Consider the following 15,478-nt stretch of genomic DNA (forward strand, 5'->3'; position numbering starts at 1 on the left):
CAATACAATATCAGGACAGTGATGAACCACCTAGACTGAGGCTATTGACCACTGTTGTGTATTGAAGAGTCCATGATTCCTTTTATCAAAAATCCTTTGAGCAGTTAAGTGGCTACAGGTGAGGTGAACGGGGATGTTAAAATCATGAGGAGTCTTTTAGGGTAAATTTGAACAGTGGACAAACATGTCAATAAAAGATCCGCATAAGGAAAGATATGGATGAATGGAAAGAGACACCTGGGCAGACAGATAAAGTTAAAGTGATGAAAACGTTACTTACTAACTCACTACATTTATAACTTACTAAAATTTAAGCTGAAAATGTAAATAATATTGCGACTAAATTTATTAATTGATTTATTTTGATGTGGTCTGTAATGAATGGAGGCTGCTCGGGGACTTGCGGACACGGTAGTGTCTCTAGGTGCTATGCTGTCAATGGATTCAGGATGTGAGGAGCCCCTAGAGGACTGGATCCCCACCAAAGACGTAAATGTTTTTTCAAGTGATGTGTATTCGGGGAGGAGAGTCCATTACAGTCCCAGATGAAGCTATGGGCCGCTGGTGGATGCCTCATTCACACCTCCAGCCCATCAGCCTCGCGGGACAATGTGGTCTGAGGCCTGGCCTGCTGCCGGTGCGGTGCTAGCCGCTGATTATCACACTTCTCCACTTCACTTTGATCACCGTCATGTAAGGGCTGGGCAGACTCGTATAAATTGAGCCTCCTGCTCAGACACCACACTCGTTCAGTCGCAGCTGAGCTCGGTTAAAGACGGATGGCCATGTCGACCCTGCACGGTAAACTCCTGCCCGGAGACTTCCCTCAGTTCCAGCCGTTTCCAGCCAACAACCTCGAGAGGAGGACCAACATCCAGCTAGCAGGTTAGTCATGATGGACACGGAGAAACGTTTTTTTTGTGTTTGATTTATCTAAGAAATTAGTTTATGTATGACATAGGTCAAAAATATCGTCTTTAGGGTATAAATGGGGGCACAGAATATTTTTTATTCATTGGTGAGGCAACAACTCAAGGATGTGAGGTCACTAAACTACACAATATTTCTATATCAGGTTAAGAAACATTTGACTAATATTGCAAGCTGATATTTGATGTATTTATTGAACTCCAGCTGAGTGTTGCTGAACTGCTGCACTGCAGATCTTCATTATATATATATATATATATATATATAATAAATATAAATCAATCAGATCTCATCCTGATCCAGATCAGCAGGTTACTAAAAGTCACTGTGAATTTTCCCTTGACAGACTGCAGTCTACAGGACAGAGCGAGGTTGGTGAACCAGAGCAGGCCGATGGAACCCAGGGTGGACAGCATGGCCCTTCTGACCCATCGCAGAAAGAGGACCAACTTCACACAGCAGCAGATTGAAGTCCTGGAGAAAGTGTACTCCGACACCAAATATCCTGATATCTACCTAAGGGAGAGGCTGGAGACATTGACTGGATTACCCGAATCTAGAATTCAGGTAAGAGCTATAAAGTTTTCTGGGTTGTTCAAGACCTCAGCCATCAATATAGACCCTAGACAAGTTATAATACTTACAGCCTGACCATAAAAATCACATTTTATTTTTCTTTGTTTAAAAGGTGTGGTTCCAGAACCGGCGTGCCAAGTCCAGACGGCAGGTAGGAACGCCCATTCCCATGAAACCCAGAGGGAACAGTCAGCTCATGACCAAAGCACCTGCAGTCTCTTTCTCCCTGCAACAAAGTCAGCCTGCTCTTCAGCGGATGGCCACCTTCGCCCTAAGGGACTCATTCACCCAGCCAATGATCAGCACAGAACAGATGCACCGCAGGGCCACAGACCACAGCTACGACTCTGCTGCCATGTCAAGCTTATTTAGTACAACTGAAGACTCAATCAAAACAGACCAGACCAAGCCAGACATGCCGGTCTGCGCCAACCTCTATCAGTATCACCGGGCAAGTGGACACGTACCAGCTCATCACAAACTAGCATCTGCACCTAAACACATCATGGTGGACTATGACAATTTCCCTCCCAACAGAACCATTGGTCCTGATATGAAAGTCATCATTCCTCCAATTCCAATGCAGATGAACTTCAGCAGGTCATCACCTAAACAACTCACCTGCCCAGTCCAGCATATGCCAGTCAAAGTCCAGCCAGACAGTTTTGGTCATTTTTCACCGATCCAAGGCAGTGACACAGGAGAGTTTTCTGATTCTGACTCTGACTGGGAGAAGGAAGCCATGGCTGGATTTGCTGGTTTTATATAGTAAAGTACAGTTGATATTTGGACTCCACGCCCCACCACAATTACAGCCCCCCCCCCCCCTCAAAAAAAGTTTCAGATTTGAAAAGATTTATTTATTTTATATTTAAATAGTTGCACTGTATCACTGTTGGAAAAAAATATATATAATAAAAGAATTCAAATGTACAAAAGTCTTTGCCTTACTACAAAAATGCAAGAAAACTTTTCTGCGTTGGGCATTTAATAGAAATGAACAAAATTTATATACACATTTGCAGTTTACAGTTACCAGTTAAATAAAAGCAACTGGTGAAATCACCTAAAAGCTAAATTTATAAACACTTAAATGACCATACACCAGCGGTGTATCTGCAAACATTCTTCAGATAGGGGTGAAATTCAGCTATGGGAAGAGAACAGTCTGATGGCTGCCATCCACACAACTGTCTAATATTCCATCGTGGCAACTTATAAATCAAATCTGGTTCTTTACAAAAACAAATATATACTTAAAAGTAGTTATAAAATGTCCACATTGACACATACAGCCAATGCATCAATAACGCGAGTCCACTGTACAATTATCTACAATGTACATTTTCAAAATGGACAGTACATTTCTCTCTCTGGTAGACACTCAAAACTGTACAAGTTGCAAATCAATTTCCCCTTTTCTAATGGAGTATTAAAACACCACTCAAAGCATTTTGGCTTCAACAAAAAACAAGAACCGCAACTGGAAAGAGAAGAATATGGAAAAATTCTTATAGCAGAGGTGTCCGATCCCATCCTCAAAAGGGCCAATGTGGCAGTGGGTTTTCATTCAAAACAACCAGCAGCACACCTGACTCCACTCATTTAATCAACTGGTGAGTCTTCACGCATTTCTGCTTGGCTGGAATGAAACCCTGCAGCCCCACCGCCCTTTGCGGATAAGATTGGACACCCTGTCTTACAGGAACCAGCCATAAAAGTGAAGGGGCCGCCAACGCGGCAAGATTAACATTGGTGAAGGAACATACTGAACGATCAGTAATTTGATGACTTCTTTAACAGATTGCTTCAGCGGTTTAATTGGCCGTTTAATTGGGGATGGCTGCTTTTTAAATCTGCTGCAGGTTCATGTTCAGTCAGTGAAAATATAAACATCTCAAAAAAAGATCAAAAGGAATTTACACACGAAATCAAGATGTGGGAGCAGAGATGGCTCGGAGTCCATGTTTTGAGAAAAGAGTTTTGGATGGAATTTGCTTCAGTCACGTTCTGTTGGTGTTATTGGCAGAGAAAGCATGGAGGTTGCCCAGCTGGCTCAGGCCACTCTGGATGTGTGCTACATGGATCTCCACATTGTCCTGGAAACAGCTGTGAAGGAAAAAAGAGTGACAAAATTAATCATACGATCAGAAGAAGAGAGAAGAATAGGGGAGGGGAAAAAAAAAAAAAAAAAAAAAAAAAAACCCATACAACCCACATTGTTGGGCAAAAATGACTCCCTGAAGTCTGGTCTGAAATTATTTATCTTTCATTCCACGGTGTTTAACAAATTAAATCCGACTGAAGATAGTCTTACTGACCAAAAGAGCTATTGGCATTTATGCATGAAGTCCTTTTCTAAGGTTACAAGGGAAGCTCTACACACTGCCGCTACACCACATCAAACATATTCTGGTATCTAAGCCATGATACAAGTCACTATCGGCATACACTGATACAAATATGTAGGTTATGGTGACAACATGAAGTTGCTACACATCCTGTAAAAACAGAAGCAGAAACAAAAATGTCTCACCTGAGATTAGAGGAGTCTATTGAACTCTTTATGTCATTTAAGGAATCAGTCAATGCTTTAAATTCAAATGAATTTAGGTCACCTCCTTCTGCCAAGCACTGCACCAAAAAACAAAAACCCACAACTATAAGCACATTTTCAAGCATGGCAAAACATACATTATTTATTATACAAGGACAAAATGCCCTGGTGCCTTGCTGCCTAGGCTGTGTCATTAGTCAGTACCTTAGAAGGAAGCACTGTAATGAAGGTACCTACTGCAAAGTCACTTTTGAGACAAAGGCAGCAAATTCCTCATGATGTTGCCAGGATACAAAATATAGTTGTACATAAAAAAAAGCCTAAATTTGCCCTTTACACTAAAGCCAGTGAATGATACAGCTACGCTGTCTTCATAAAGATGAATGTACCTTAGCAGGCAGCATTTGAATCAAATATGGCTTGGTACCTTCCTGCCTTTAAATACTGCCCGAGTTAGACAGTTGTTACAGAACTCCAGTCAGATATAATCCCCTCCGTCTGCAGTGACTGATTACTGGTAATACACCAGTGAAACCAGAACCAGTACTGGCAGTAATGGTTATCTGACCAGCTCAGTTTCTTTACAGCTTTATAGTACTGAGATTATCTTAAATGGTAGAGAGAGTTTATTGTGATGCCTGCTCTTCTATTTAACAATGTTTAACGAAAGCTAATACTTTGTGTACATTAGTACTTTGACTACTGTGAGGGACTATGCAGTTTTTCCACTCACCTTACACTGGTGTTAATGTAATGTGACAAACTTGAGTTTCTTTCCACATCTTTTTCACACTAGAACTACCGGTGTGCATGCAAAAGTAGTAAATGCCTCACCCTGATCTGCAGCAAGATGGCAGTGAGACGTGAAACAAGCTGAGTAAGGCCAGGGCTCTGGACGCGCTGTTCTCCATCAGGCAGTGCATTGCACAGCCTCATTACGTCCTCCGCTTCATTCTCACAGCGCCTTCGTAGCTCACTGGGCTGATCTGCAGGCTGCATACCCTGATCTGGAGCCAGCTGTCGAGCAAACGAGATACAGCAAAAGAAATCAGTTGCTTAAAAAGGCATACCAAACCCAGACACAGAGTCCCATTCTCTCGACCCTGCACTGGTTCCCAGTTAAATTCCACATTGATAAGTAACTAAATGGTTTGGCCCCACAATATCTTGGGGAACTTCTTAAACCATACAATCCATCACATGCACTTTGTTTGCAGGACGCTGGCCTTCTGTCTTACCTCGCTTTAGAAGAATCAACGCTGGAGGAAGAGCTTTCTCTTACAAAGCTCCCCAACTCTGGAATAAATTTCGGGACTAGATTAAAAACGTACCTTTTTGCTCAAGCTTTCGGATAATCCATCAACACACTGTAAGGTCATCCATCGTAGCTTGTATGAATAACATGTTTGGACTGTACTGCTCTCTGTTCACAGGTTTCTGATACTGCAGTCCCTCTAATCTGATTCCTTTATAGGGCATAGATCATTCCATTCAAACTCCTAAACGCATCATAATTTTCTCCATTCTTTTCTCTCCCCTATGTGCTAAGCTTTCCCCTGCTGCTTTCCTTGCTGCTGAGGAGAGTCCATTTGTAGTCGGCTTCCCTTGCCTACCCATTGAATCCAATCACGCTATATTATGCTCCCCCATAACATTTTCCTGCGCTCCTCCTAACCTCTTGTTTTTCCCTCCTCTCTGTTTTCTTTCTGTTTCTTTACCATGTACTGAGATGCCCGGTTCCTGGTTGCACCTGACCTGGCTCTTTACTACCCTCCTGCCCGCGGTCCTGCTCTGGGGCTTCACACTGACTCATCCTCACCTCACTGCATGACTACGCTTCTGACTGTTTATCTGCATGGATCTCACTTATATTTTCATCTTGTATGGCTTGCTGCCACATTTACCATTTTTTCTTAACTCAGTTTTGTTTTATTGTTGGGTTTTATTCCTGATTTGCTTTTTATTATCATCTGGTGTTGACCAGAGGAGGATGGATTTCCCCTTTTCTCGTCTTGGTTCCCCTCAAGGTTTCTTCCCCTCAACCTGAGGGAGTTTTTCCTTGCCACTAGCCTGCTCAAAGAGGCTCGGACCTGGATCTCTGTAAAGCTGCAACCAGTGGTTGCTACAGCGGCATCATGCATGTGCACATACTTGAATGGACATGACTCAAGTGGTGCTTATTTACCTCAAAGCAGAATTGCTGAACCTCATGCAGGACTTTGTTCAGGTCTTTATTAAGCTGCTCCAGGTCCAGTACAGTGGTTGCATACCTCTTCTGAAAGTCCAGCCCTATTTGCATGGAGTAGGACTTCTGCAGGAGACAAGAGACACATTTAATAAAAGCAGTGTCATTACACCAGTAAACGGAGGAAAGATGTACAAAACAAACAAACAAACATGCACACATCACTCAAATAACATTACACTAGTGTGCATCACAGCCCATATGGGTGGCTTTTTGACTACAGTAGGGCTTCGAGTTTGCGTCAACAGAAATAACACTTATTAGTCAGTCAATTGGATTTATTATGCTGAACTACAGTTACTGACTGGTAGCAGTCTGAACATAGTCCTAATAGGCCAATTTCACTTCAATAGTTAAGACAAGAGTAGCTTGTTTAGTAAGCATTAGCCTATTCACAAGCAGCTATTTTTTGTTTTGTTTTACAGTGTTTGTCTAATGTGAAAATGGCAAGAGCCCACATATACTAACATGCAAATATACCAACTAATTTACAGGCCAAAGCCACCACATCAAAGCAAAAGTAGAAAATAACCATCCTTATGCATAGGCTAAGTTTAGAGAAAAGAGGGGAATGCAACAATGCATAACTACCCCCCAAATAATAAAACTGTACCATTTTTTCAGCTTCAGTATTCATCTCCTTTAGATGCTTTATGTGTTCCTTCTTAATCATGAGAATTTTAGACAATCGTGTCTGAAAGAAAAAAGAAGAAACATCAGACTGAAGAAAGTTCATTTAAAAACAAGCCAAGTATTTAAAAAGATACGTACCACTTGTACTAGAAATTTGACTGGGAACCCCCCAAGGGTGTCCCCATCACTTCCAGTCAGTTTACTCCGCCAGGGTGACTGACTGAAGAGAGGGTCATTGTCCTGTAGACATGCATTTTGAGAGTGAAGACAACTAATTACTTTTTCATAGTTATGTTGTTGATAAATAACTGTACATTTGTACTGTCTCCAAAAAGTCAAGACCGACTAATTGTGTGACCGAATTGCTAAATAGGTAACTGGATATTCAATTTAAGATGTAGAGAGATAAATATGTAATTTGTGAGCATGCTTACAAGCTTTCCTCATTACCATTAAGATGGGTTGGGTTGATCCTGGATATGACCCTCGTGGAGGTGTCAGAAAGTTCTGGAAACGTGATGGCCGCTGTTTCTGGGCAAAGGCTGATATGGGCATTGTTTCATGAGGCTCATTACTCTGTAAGAAGAAAGGGGGAGAGATTTTTTTTTTTGATGAAACGCATTTTCACACTGACAAATTGGTAAAGACAGTTATCAATTTGGTAAGATGAAAACAGGCTTACAAGCACTTCATAATCTGGAACTGTATGTGTGCCAAGTCCACTTCTGTCAAAGGTCACGCGATATGTTGCTGCACTTGTATCCACTGCATCAATCTGTCCAGTGAACAGGCCATCGTGGAGTCCCCTGAGCCGAGCTAAGTACAGTTCCGACACGGAGTACATTTAAATTTGACATACTTTAGCAAACGCCCTGTTGTCCAGGACATGGCTTAATTCCTGTCTGGAAAGCTGACCCTAAAAATCTTTTATATAGATTACTGCAGGGCAAAGTGGAAAATGATAGTTGCTTATTAAAAAGTTTTCCCTCTATTATATATATATATATATATATATATATATATATATATATATATATATATATATATATATATATATATAAAAAGAAATAAAAACAAAAAAGCATACTGCATTTCTGACCTTAAGATGCAAGATAGACTGTCATAGATAGATGAGTAAAAGGCACTGCTCTCATTTTGGTTAAAAACAAAATACTACCGACTATGCTTACTTTGCACAGGCTGGGAATATGAGGAATTGGGCAGTTTGCCATGTTAATGTTTCTAAAAATTAACATAAAAACACTGCAATCTCACCAGTGACTTTAGTGCCGATGACTAACGGTAGAGGGATCTCATCTGGGAGGTCTTTGCAAAGTGATATGTCAGTGATCTTTCTCTGTTGCAGCAAACGCATCTTCTGCCTCTTCTGCTTCAGTGCTGTTCGCTCCTCAGCAAAAAATGCAGATGAACACCTGGAAAGCATGAGCAGTCATTGTCAGTTTAATACATAATTGTAATGACTTAAATAGGCTATTTGCTAAGGCATAAGTGCAATACACACACAGACCGAGACACACACACACACAGACCGAGACACACACACACACAGACCGAGACACACACACACACAGACCGAGACACACACACACACAGACCGAGACACACACACACACACACACACACACACACACACACACACACACACACACACACACACACACACACACACAGACCGAGACACACACACACACACACACACAGACCGAGACACACACACACACACAGACCGAGACACACACACACACACACACACACACACACACACAGACCGAGACACACACACACACACACACACACACACACACAGACCGAGACACACACACACACACACACACACAGACCGAGACACACACACACACACAGACCGAGACACACACACACACACACACAGACACACACAGAGAGAGAACTGAACCTTCTGGGTTTGCCCATTAGACGTCTGATGGTGCCCCATTCCACTCTGGTCAGTTTTCTGGTTTTCAGATTAGGGAAAGACTCCCTCAGGCACAGACAGAAGTCATTGTCTCCCTCGAATAAGGGTCTATGAAGAAGAAAATGTGGTTTAAGCACAGCCAACTCCCATTACAACAAATAGCTTCAAGTAAGGACATGTCAACATCGAAACAGCAGCATTACTTACTTGTCAATATTGGAATAGAACCACTCATAGATGCACCACTTGTGCGCTTTGGGCAGTTTGAGTAGGTTTCGTAACCGTAGTCCAATCTTCTGTGACGCCCTTTTATCTGGGGTTGTTACGCTTGCAAGTTTCTGCATTGAAAGGAAAAACTCTTTAATGTCAACATTTGTCACATGAGCTACATCACTAGTATGTAGATGTTGCTTGGTAAGGTGGCGTCAACACCTGGTTCAGTCATCTAACCTGAGGCACAGTGGTGACTCTCTGGCTCCTCCTGGGGGATCTGGAGGAGAGTGGCCGCTCCTCCTCCTCAGAGGAAAAACGACTCCTCTTTGAGCTTCTCGTTGGCTAAGGGTTTAACCAAATATGAAAATAAAATCACAGAAACAAGGATACCAGAGAGAAGGAGGGAAAAAAAAAAAAAAAAAAAAAACACATTCACAGAGAGATTAAAATAATTATCAAATTACTAAATTATAAAACTAAATCAGGTAAAACCACACACACCTCAACATTATATGAACAGAAAAGGCCTCTCACCGTTTCCATTGACGTGTAGCTCCTTCCCCTGGTGTTCTGAGCTTTTGGTAGGTTGTTTTTCTCATTTAAAGTGTTTGACAAACTTCCTTCTGTGAAAGCAAACGTAACAATAAAGAAGAATCTGGAGTTAAACGGACATCACGTCATCACACCATTAGTTTAGATGCTTTTCTGAAGTGTTTCTCGGAATCTGCTTAAAACTAGGGCTGGGCGATATGGCAAAAATGCTATACCTCAATACTAGATACACAATATTTATAACCATACATGTTATCACAGACTAAACACATAAGTAGCAACAGATTCTTATAAACTACTATTCCAGATACTCTCCTGTACTGAATACAGTGATTTTTAATTCAACATCTGCTGAACTTGAACTAAACCAGTCTAATTACACTGTTAATAATGAAACCTGATCAGTGTTTATTAAGCACTAACAGTTTCCTCTATATGCTTACAAAAACATATCATCATAACATCTATGACGATAAGATATCATATTGCCCAGCTCTACTTAAAACCCTAAGTGCAATTACCTTTCAGACTGACAAGGGCTTTAGCTGAAGAGCCTGGAAAGGAAAGAAAGAATAAACATTATGAGCTATCTAAACAGACATCGGATCTGTCTGAAGACGAAAGCAAAAGAACAAGATACATATTGTAATGTCAAAGTATGACAGAAAAACAAACAAACAAAAAAAAACAACAAAAAACCAACAACCCTCACTTTTTTGGACAGCTCCATGTTTAGATCCACTTATATGTACATAATATGCTGCATGAAACCTATTAAAATTAAAACTGATGCTAAGGTGCTGCGGCAATCTGATTACAATTCGAACGACTGACAAAACTGACAAAACATAAAAAACGTGCACCTACTCCCCTAGCATCTCAGAAACAACCTACTTGTTGTAAAGAGCAGTGTAACAATACTGTAAGTACCTCAGAAAAAGGCCATTTACTTTTATAAGAAGACAGTTTTGATAACTGACTGACATTTTTACAAGACAGTAAGGGAGAGACTGAGAGGCAACTGTACATTTTAATACACTGTACCTAGCATCAATACTCTAGTGAACTCATGATACCTAGATTACAGAGATATTAAGCAAACAATGGCTGTATTTTCTTAGTTGCACTAGTGGCAGGCACCCCTGATCTCACCATCATCCCTAGGGCTGGACAATTAATGAGAAATGAAACAACATTCAGAACCTCTAATCATCGTAATCCTACCAGTGTTGATTATTTACATTTTTTCCTGTTAGGACTTCAAAGCGTGTTCATAGACTGTCCCCTTAAAAACAAACACACGTGGTATTGGTCACGCGACTCCACCCTGTCCACTCTGCGACATGGAGGAGAGGTCCAACTCTGAGCCAACTGAGCAACCCAAGCGATCGCTCATTAATCATAACAGAGCCAAAATGTTTAATTGTGATCCTGATTGGAGGTGATATAACGCAGAACTAATCACTGTAGAGAAAATACTAACCAGCACTGTAACACCACTCTCCTCAATGCAGAAAGTGGTGATTCAAGTCCCCACCTAAAAACATCACCTAAATAATCCTAAATCCTCTGTAACATGACTCAATTCAGAGGAGCTGTGGGTAAGACAATCTGCCAAATTAAACTGATTATAAAAAGGCCAAACAGACAAACAGTAACACTTACATAAGTCTGCACAATGACAGTTTTCAGAGTAATTTCCAAGCTGGATTATTTTAATAAACAACCAGCACCAGTGGTTAGGGACATATCCCCTAATCCGGTGCACCATTTTTAATCCTTCACATCCCATCAGGTAAACTTGGAATAATGTTATATAACAGCAGCTTATAAAAGCGCATCTTAATCGTAATCAAGCTAAAACTAATCGTGATACTGATTTAAGGTCATATTGCCCAGCACTAATTCAAGGCATTCAGGACAGGACTCGTGACCCGTTAAATGCTTGTTGTGTTCAGCACAGTAGGCATCCTTTCTGTAAAGTATGGAGTCTGTGCAGGTCCCATGTTGGGAAGGAGGGATGTGCCAACATGGGAAACGGACGCAGATACCTGGTGTTTTAAAACATACACATGCAAATACAGGGATCTCATCAGGCAACAATCTCAAATATGGTAGTAATAACAGCAACAGTAGCACACTGGAAAACATTACACATAAAATACTACATCTCACACTTGTAATGTTAAGGCTTGCATTAAACTCCCTAAATTCTGAGGCATAAACATCATCTGATACAGTAACATAGGCTTAACACGTCTAACTAATGGTTTTCAAGGAACGACAGTGAAGACAACAAGCTAATCCTCCAGGCTGGATGTTGTGCAGCCTTGCTGTACATGTTACATGAGTGTGTCCCTCAGCTGCCCCTCAAACAACCTAGACCAAGACATCGAGAGAAAAAAAAACCCCAAAAAACAAAAAAAGTCAACCTGCTGTGAAATCCTGCTTACGACCCCACTGTAGTTACTCAACAGAGACATCATGAAGAAGCAGTAGCCAGGTGTGCACCGGTCCCAGCACTGACGCTACTCGTTAACAAGCTAATGACAACAAGCCAGGCAAAGCTAACGCGTCCACAGACGAGCCCCCCTCCCCAACAACAGCGAGCAGCCGGGCTTTGAATCCGTCTCAAAAACGGCACATTAAATGAGGAGGGGGACAGTTTAACGACTATAACCTCAAGCGGGAGTACTTCGCATTTGTAGCTGGCTGAAAGTGACCTGATAAACATAACATTAAAAAGCTTCGTCCGTCCAACAAGAAACACAAGCGAGCAGCTGTCACCGACCTGCTGAGATCAAACACTGACAGAGGTGGCGAGTCCGGGTCCGGTGAGTGCAAATCCGCCCCAGGTTTTTGCTCCAACTGCCTGAATGGCTCGGCTGCAGCCGAGCCATTCAGGCAGTTGGAGCAAAAACCTGGGGCGGATTTGCACTCACCGGACCCGGACTCGCCACCTCTGAACGCTGAGCCATAATAAACCTAGACAAACTCACAAACCACTGGACATACACACACAAGCCCGACCTCAGTCCCTCCGTGCCGTGTTCATCCGGCCAGTTTACCAGATAAACACGCAAACCATCAACCCATCACCTCGTCAGACAGAAAGACAGCAGTCCAGCTGAACTGCTTTATTTATAGCAGGCAGCTAGCCGGACTAGCAGCTAGCTAACAACTAGCAGGTTAGCCACACAGCTAGCAGTCAGATTAAGTTGTGCGTCCGAAAAGCGCAGTCCCATCACGGAGACACGAAAGGCTCAGACGTCGCCACAAACAACAAGACGTGTCCGCCCGTTTCTAGACGTAGAAGGCCCGTACAGAGGGTCCCCGGTGTCGTTTGTAAGCCATAGTCGAGTTTAGTTTTACTACTCACTCTCGTCCAGCAGCTGCTCGAGCTCCGCCATCTTGAGGGAGCCGCGCCGCTTTTCAAAGCCCGAATGACGCGGAGCATTCTGGGACAGAGACACAGGAGAGGGCCGTTCAAAGCCAGCGGCACTGCACTGTCGTTTACGTTCACCCACATTAGTATTCATTTAGCTTAATTTAATTACAGTAATCTCACATTTACACAGCTATCTTACTAAATTCACCCATTTAGCTTGACTAAGTTCTAGCAGGTCCCCTCAATTCTGATGTAGTTAGTACTCTTCTACATTCACTCTGGTAAATATGGACAGTCATTGTCCATCATACCAGCTCCACTTACCACAGACTTTGTAGTTTTGTAATTACAGGCCATAGTCCATCTGTTTCTCTACATTCTCTGTTAGCCTCCTTTCACCCTGTCCTTCAATGGCCAGGACTCCACAGGACCACCACAGAGCAGGTGGCTAGTATTTGGGTGGTGGGTCATTCTCAGCACTGCAGTGACACTGACATGATGGTGGTGTGTTTGTGTGTGCTTGCACAGGTAAGAGTGGATCACACCTCAGCGTCTGGACTGAGAATAGGCCACCAGAAATATCCAGCCAGCAGCGTCCCGTGGGCAGCAGTGTCCTGTGAGCAATGATGAAGGACTTGAGGAAGACCAACACATGAGCTTCTGTCTCTGACTTTACATCTACAACTGGATACGAGTGCCTGGCCATTGAAGAACAGGGTGAAAGGAGGCTTACAAGGTATACAGAGGAACAGATGGACTACAGTCTGGAATTATAGAACTACAAAGTGCTCCTATATGGTGGAGCTATTAAAACAGACGAGTGTAGAAATAAGGAGGTGATGTTAATGATGCGGATGGTTGGTGTGTGTATATATAATATAGTAATGGCATGATGTTTTTTTTTTTTTTTTTTAAAGAAAAGAGGACACTGGGAAACGCAGCTTTCTTCCATGGTTAAGATGTTGAGCTTGGGAGACTAGACTAAGTTGTAGGACCTGTGGGCTCTCTCGCTCTGTCTGGGATATAATTGCACCAGTAGCTGCAGGTAGGTGTATATACATCCAGACCAGTTGTGGTGGCGAGACAGACTTTTAATTAATGAATTTAACTACTTTAAGGTACTTCAATTAGACACACTGACTAACAGAATGGGATTCTCTGGAGCAGTCCCCTAAGGTCACCATGCCCAAGGATAAGCATCAGCAGAGGGGTACAAACTCCCAGCATTGGGCTGTGGAATAGAGGAAGGGTGTTCTCAGAAGGGATGGAGCACCAGCCAATACCTGGATTGGTGTTAGTGTTAAAGTTAGTTAAAATTCAGTGTGATTCTAGCTTTATTTAACCATTCCCAGTGTTCCAAGATGCCTTGTTCAGTCAACATCAGTGCCTTACCTCATTAAAGACCAAATAAAATCAATCAAATCTACCTCACAGCAATGTTCCTGGAAGAGTAGAGTCTGTAACTGCAGCAAAGCGAGACACAGCCTTGTATTATTAAAGGATATTTCAGTATTTAGGAGTTACATCTGTAAACATCCAAAGCCTAATACTTGGTTGATGTACCTTTAGCAGCAATGACAGCTTCAGGGCATATTGGGAAAGACGCTATACACTTGGCAGACTTGTTTCTGGACATTTTTGCTTCTTCTTTTTGATATATCTGCGCAAGCTGTGTCCGGTTGAATGGGAAGCGTCGGTACACAGACATGTTCAGCTCCTTCCACAGATGTTCAATTGGATTCAGGTCTTTGCTCTGGCTGGGCCACTCAAAAACATTCACAGACTTTCTCTGAAGCCAGTCCCTCAGTTCTCTTGGCTGTGTGCTTCGGGTTGTCACGTTGGAAGCTAAACATTAGCCTGGTGGACTGCATTCATATTTCCCTCTATCAGGACTAAATGCCCTGGTCCTGCTTCCAAAAAAACATCCCCACATCTTGACGCTGCCACTGCCATGCTTTACTGTAGGAATGGCTTTAGCCAGGTGATAGTGGTGCCTGGTTTCCTCCAAACTTAATGCTTGGTATTCAGGCCAAAAAAATGTACATTTTGGTTACCCAGAGAATCTTGTTTCTTATTATTTGAGAGTCCTCTAGGTGCCTTTTGACAAACTCCAAGCAAGCCATCATGTGCCTTTTACTAGGGAGTGGCTTTTGTCTGGCCACTCTACCATGAAGGTATGATTTGCGGAGTACTGTCTGGATGGTTTATCGCCTGAAAGGTTCTCACGTCTCCACAAGGATACGCTAGAGCTCCGTTAACCTCCCTGGCCAAGGCCCGTCTACCTTGATCACTTAGTTTGGCTGGCCAGACAGGTCTAGGAAGATTCTTGGTGGTTCCTAACTTATTCCATTTACCAATTATGGTGGCCACTGGACGCTTTATGGCCCATAAAGCTTTAACAATTGATCTGTGAGGTCTAAAGACAATTCT

General features: G+C 42.4%; 2 protein-coding genes across 3 annotated transcripts; one reads left to right on the top strand and one right to left on the bottom strand.

Moving 5' to 3' along the window:
- Positions 1–429: 429 nt before the first annotated feature.
- Positions 430–2,275, top strand: mixl1 (Mix paired-like homeobox). The gene is given in 5 exon segments (XM_072656417.1): positions 430–451; positions 590–622; positions 625–885; positions 1,277–1,497; positions 1,619–2,275. Coding segments are annotated over 5 exon segments (1,194 nt in total).
- A 119-nt stretch (positions 2,276–2,394) lies between these two features.
- On the bottom strand, positions 2,395–13,088 carry lin9 (lin-9 DREAM MuvB core complex component). 2 transcript variants are annotated; one of them, XM_072656438.1, is made up of 15 exons: positions 13,040–13,088; positions 10,182–10,214; positions 9,643–9,731; positions 9,346–9,450; positions 9,103–9,233; positions 8,878–9,003; positions 8,217–8,374; positions 7,624–7,757; positions 7,392–7,517; positions 7,080–7,181; positions 6,922–7,002; positions 6,249–6,374; positions 4,898–5,080; positions 4,043–4,140; positions 2,395–3,615 (listed from the first exon to the last, which is right to left on the bottom strand). In XM_072656438.1, the coding sequence occupies exons 1-15, from the start codon at positions 13,068–13,070 to the stop codon at positions 3,510–3,512; spliced, it is 1,629 nt and encodes a 542-aa protein (XP_072512539.1). In that variant the 5' UTR covers positions 13,071–13,088; the 3' UTR covers positions 2,395–3,509. The 2 variants fall into 2 exon arrangements, with proteins under 2 accessions (XP_072512539.1, XP_072512530.1); XM_072656429.1 differs by lacking the exon at positions 13,040–13,088 and adding an exon at positions 10,373–10,418.
- Positions 13,089–15,478: the final 2,390 nt, after the last annotated feature.

This window comes from Salminus brasiliensis, chromosome 1 (assembly GCF_030463535.1).
Source record: "Salminus brasiliensis chromosome 1, fSalBra1.hap2, whole genome shotgun sequence".
NCBI classification, from domain to species: Eukaryota; Metazoa; Chordata; class Actinopteri; order Characiformes; family Bryconidae; genus Salminus; species Salminus brasiliensis.

Bases quoted from the DNA above. Each gene is read 5' to 3' on its own strand.
- lin9 (XM_072656438.1), bottom strand. From the start codon at position 13,070: ATGGCGGAGCTCGAGCAGCTGCTGGACGAGA. The intron at 9,004-9,102 runs GTAAGTAATGCT...TCTTCTTCATAG, and splicing joins TTCTATTCCAATATTGACAA to ACCCTTATTCGAGGGAGACA. The intron at 5,081-6,248 runs GTAAATAAGCAC...TTTGCTCGACAG, and splicing joins TTCAGCAATTCTGCTTTGAG to CTGGCTCCAGATCAGGGTAT.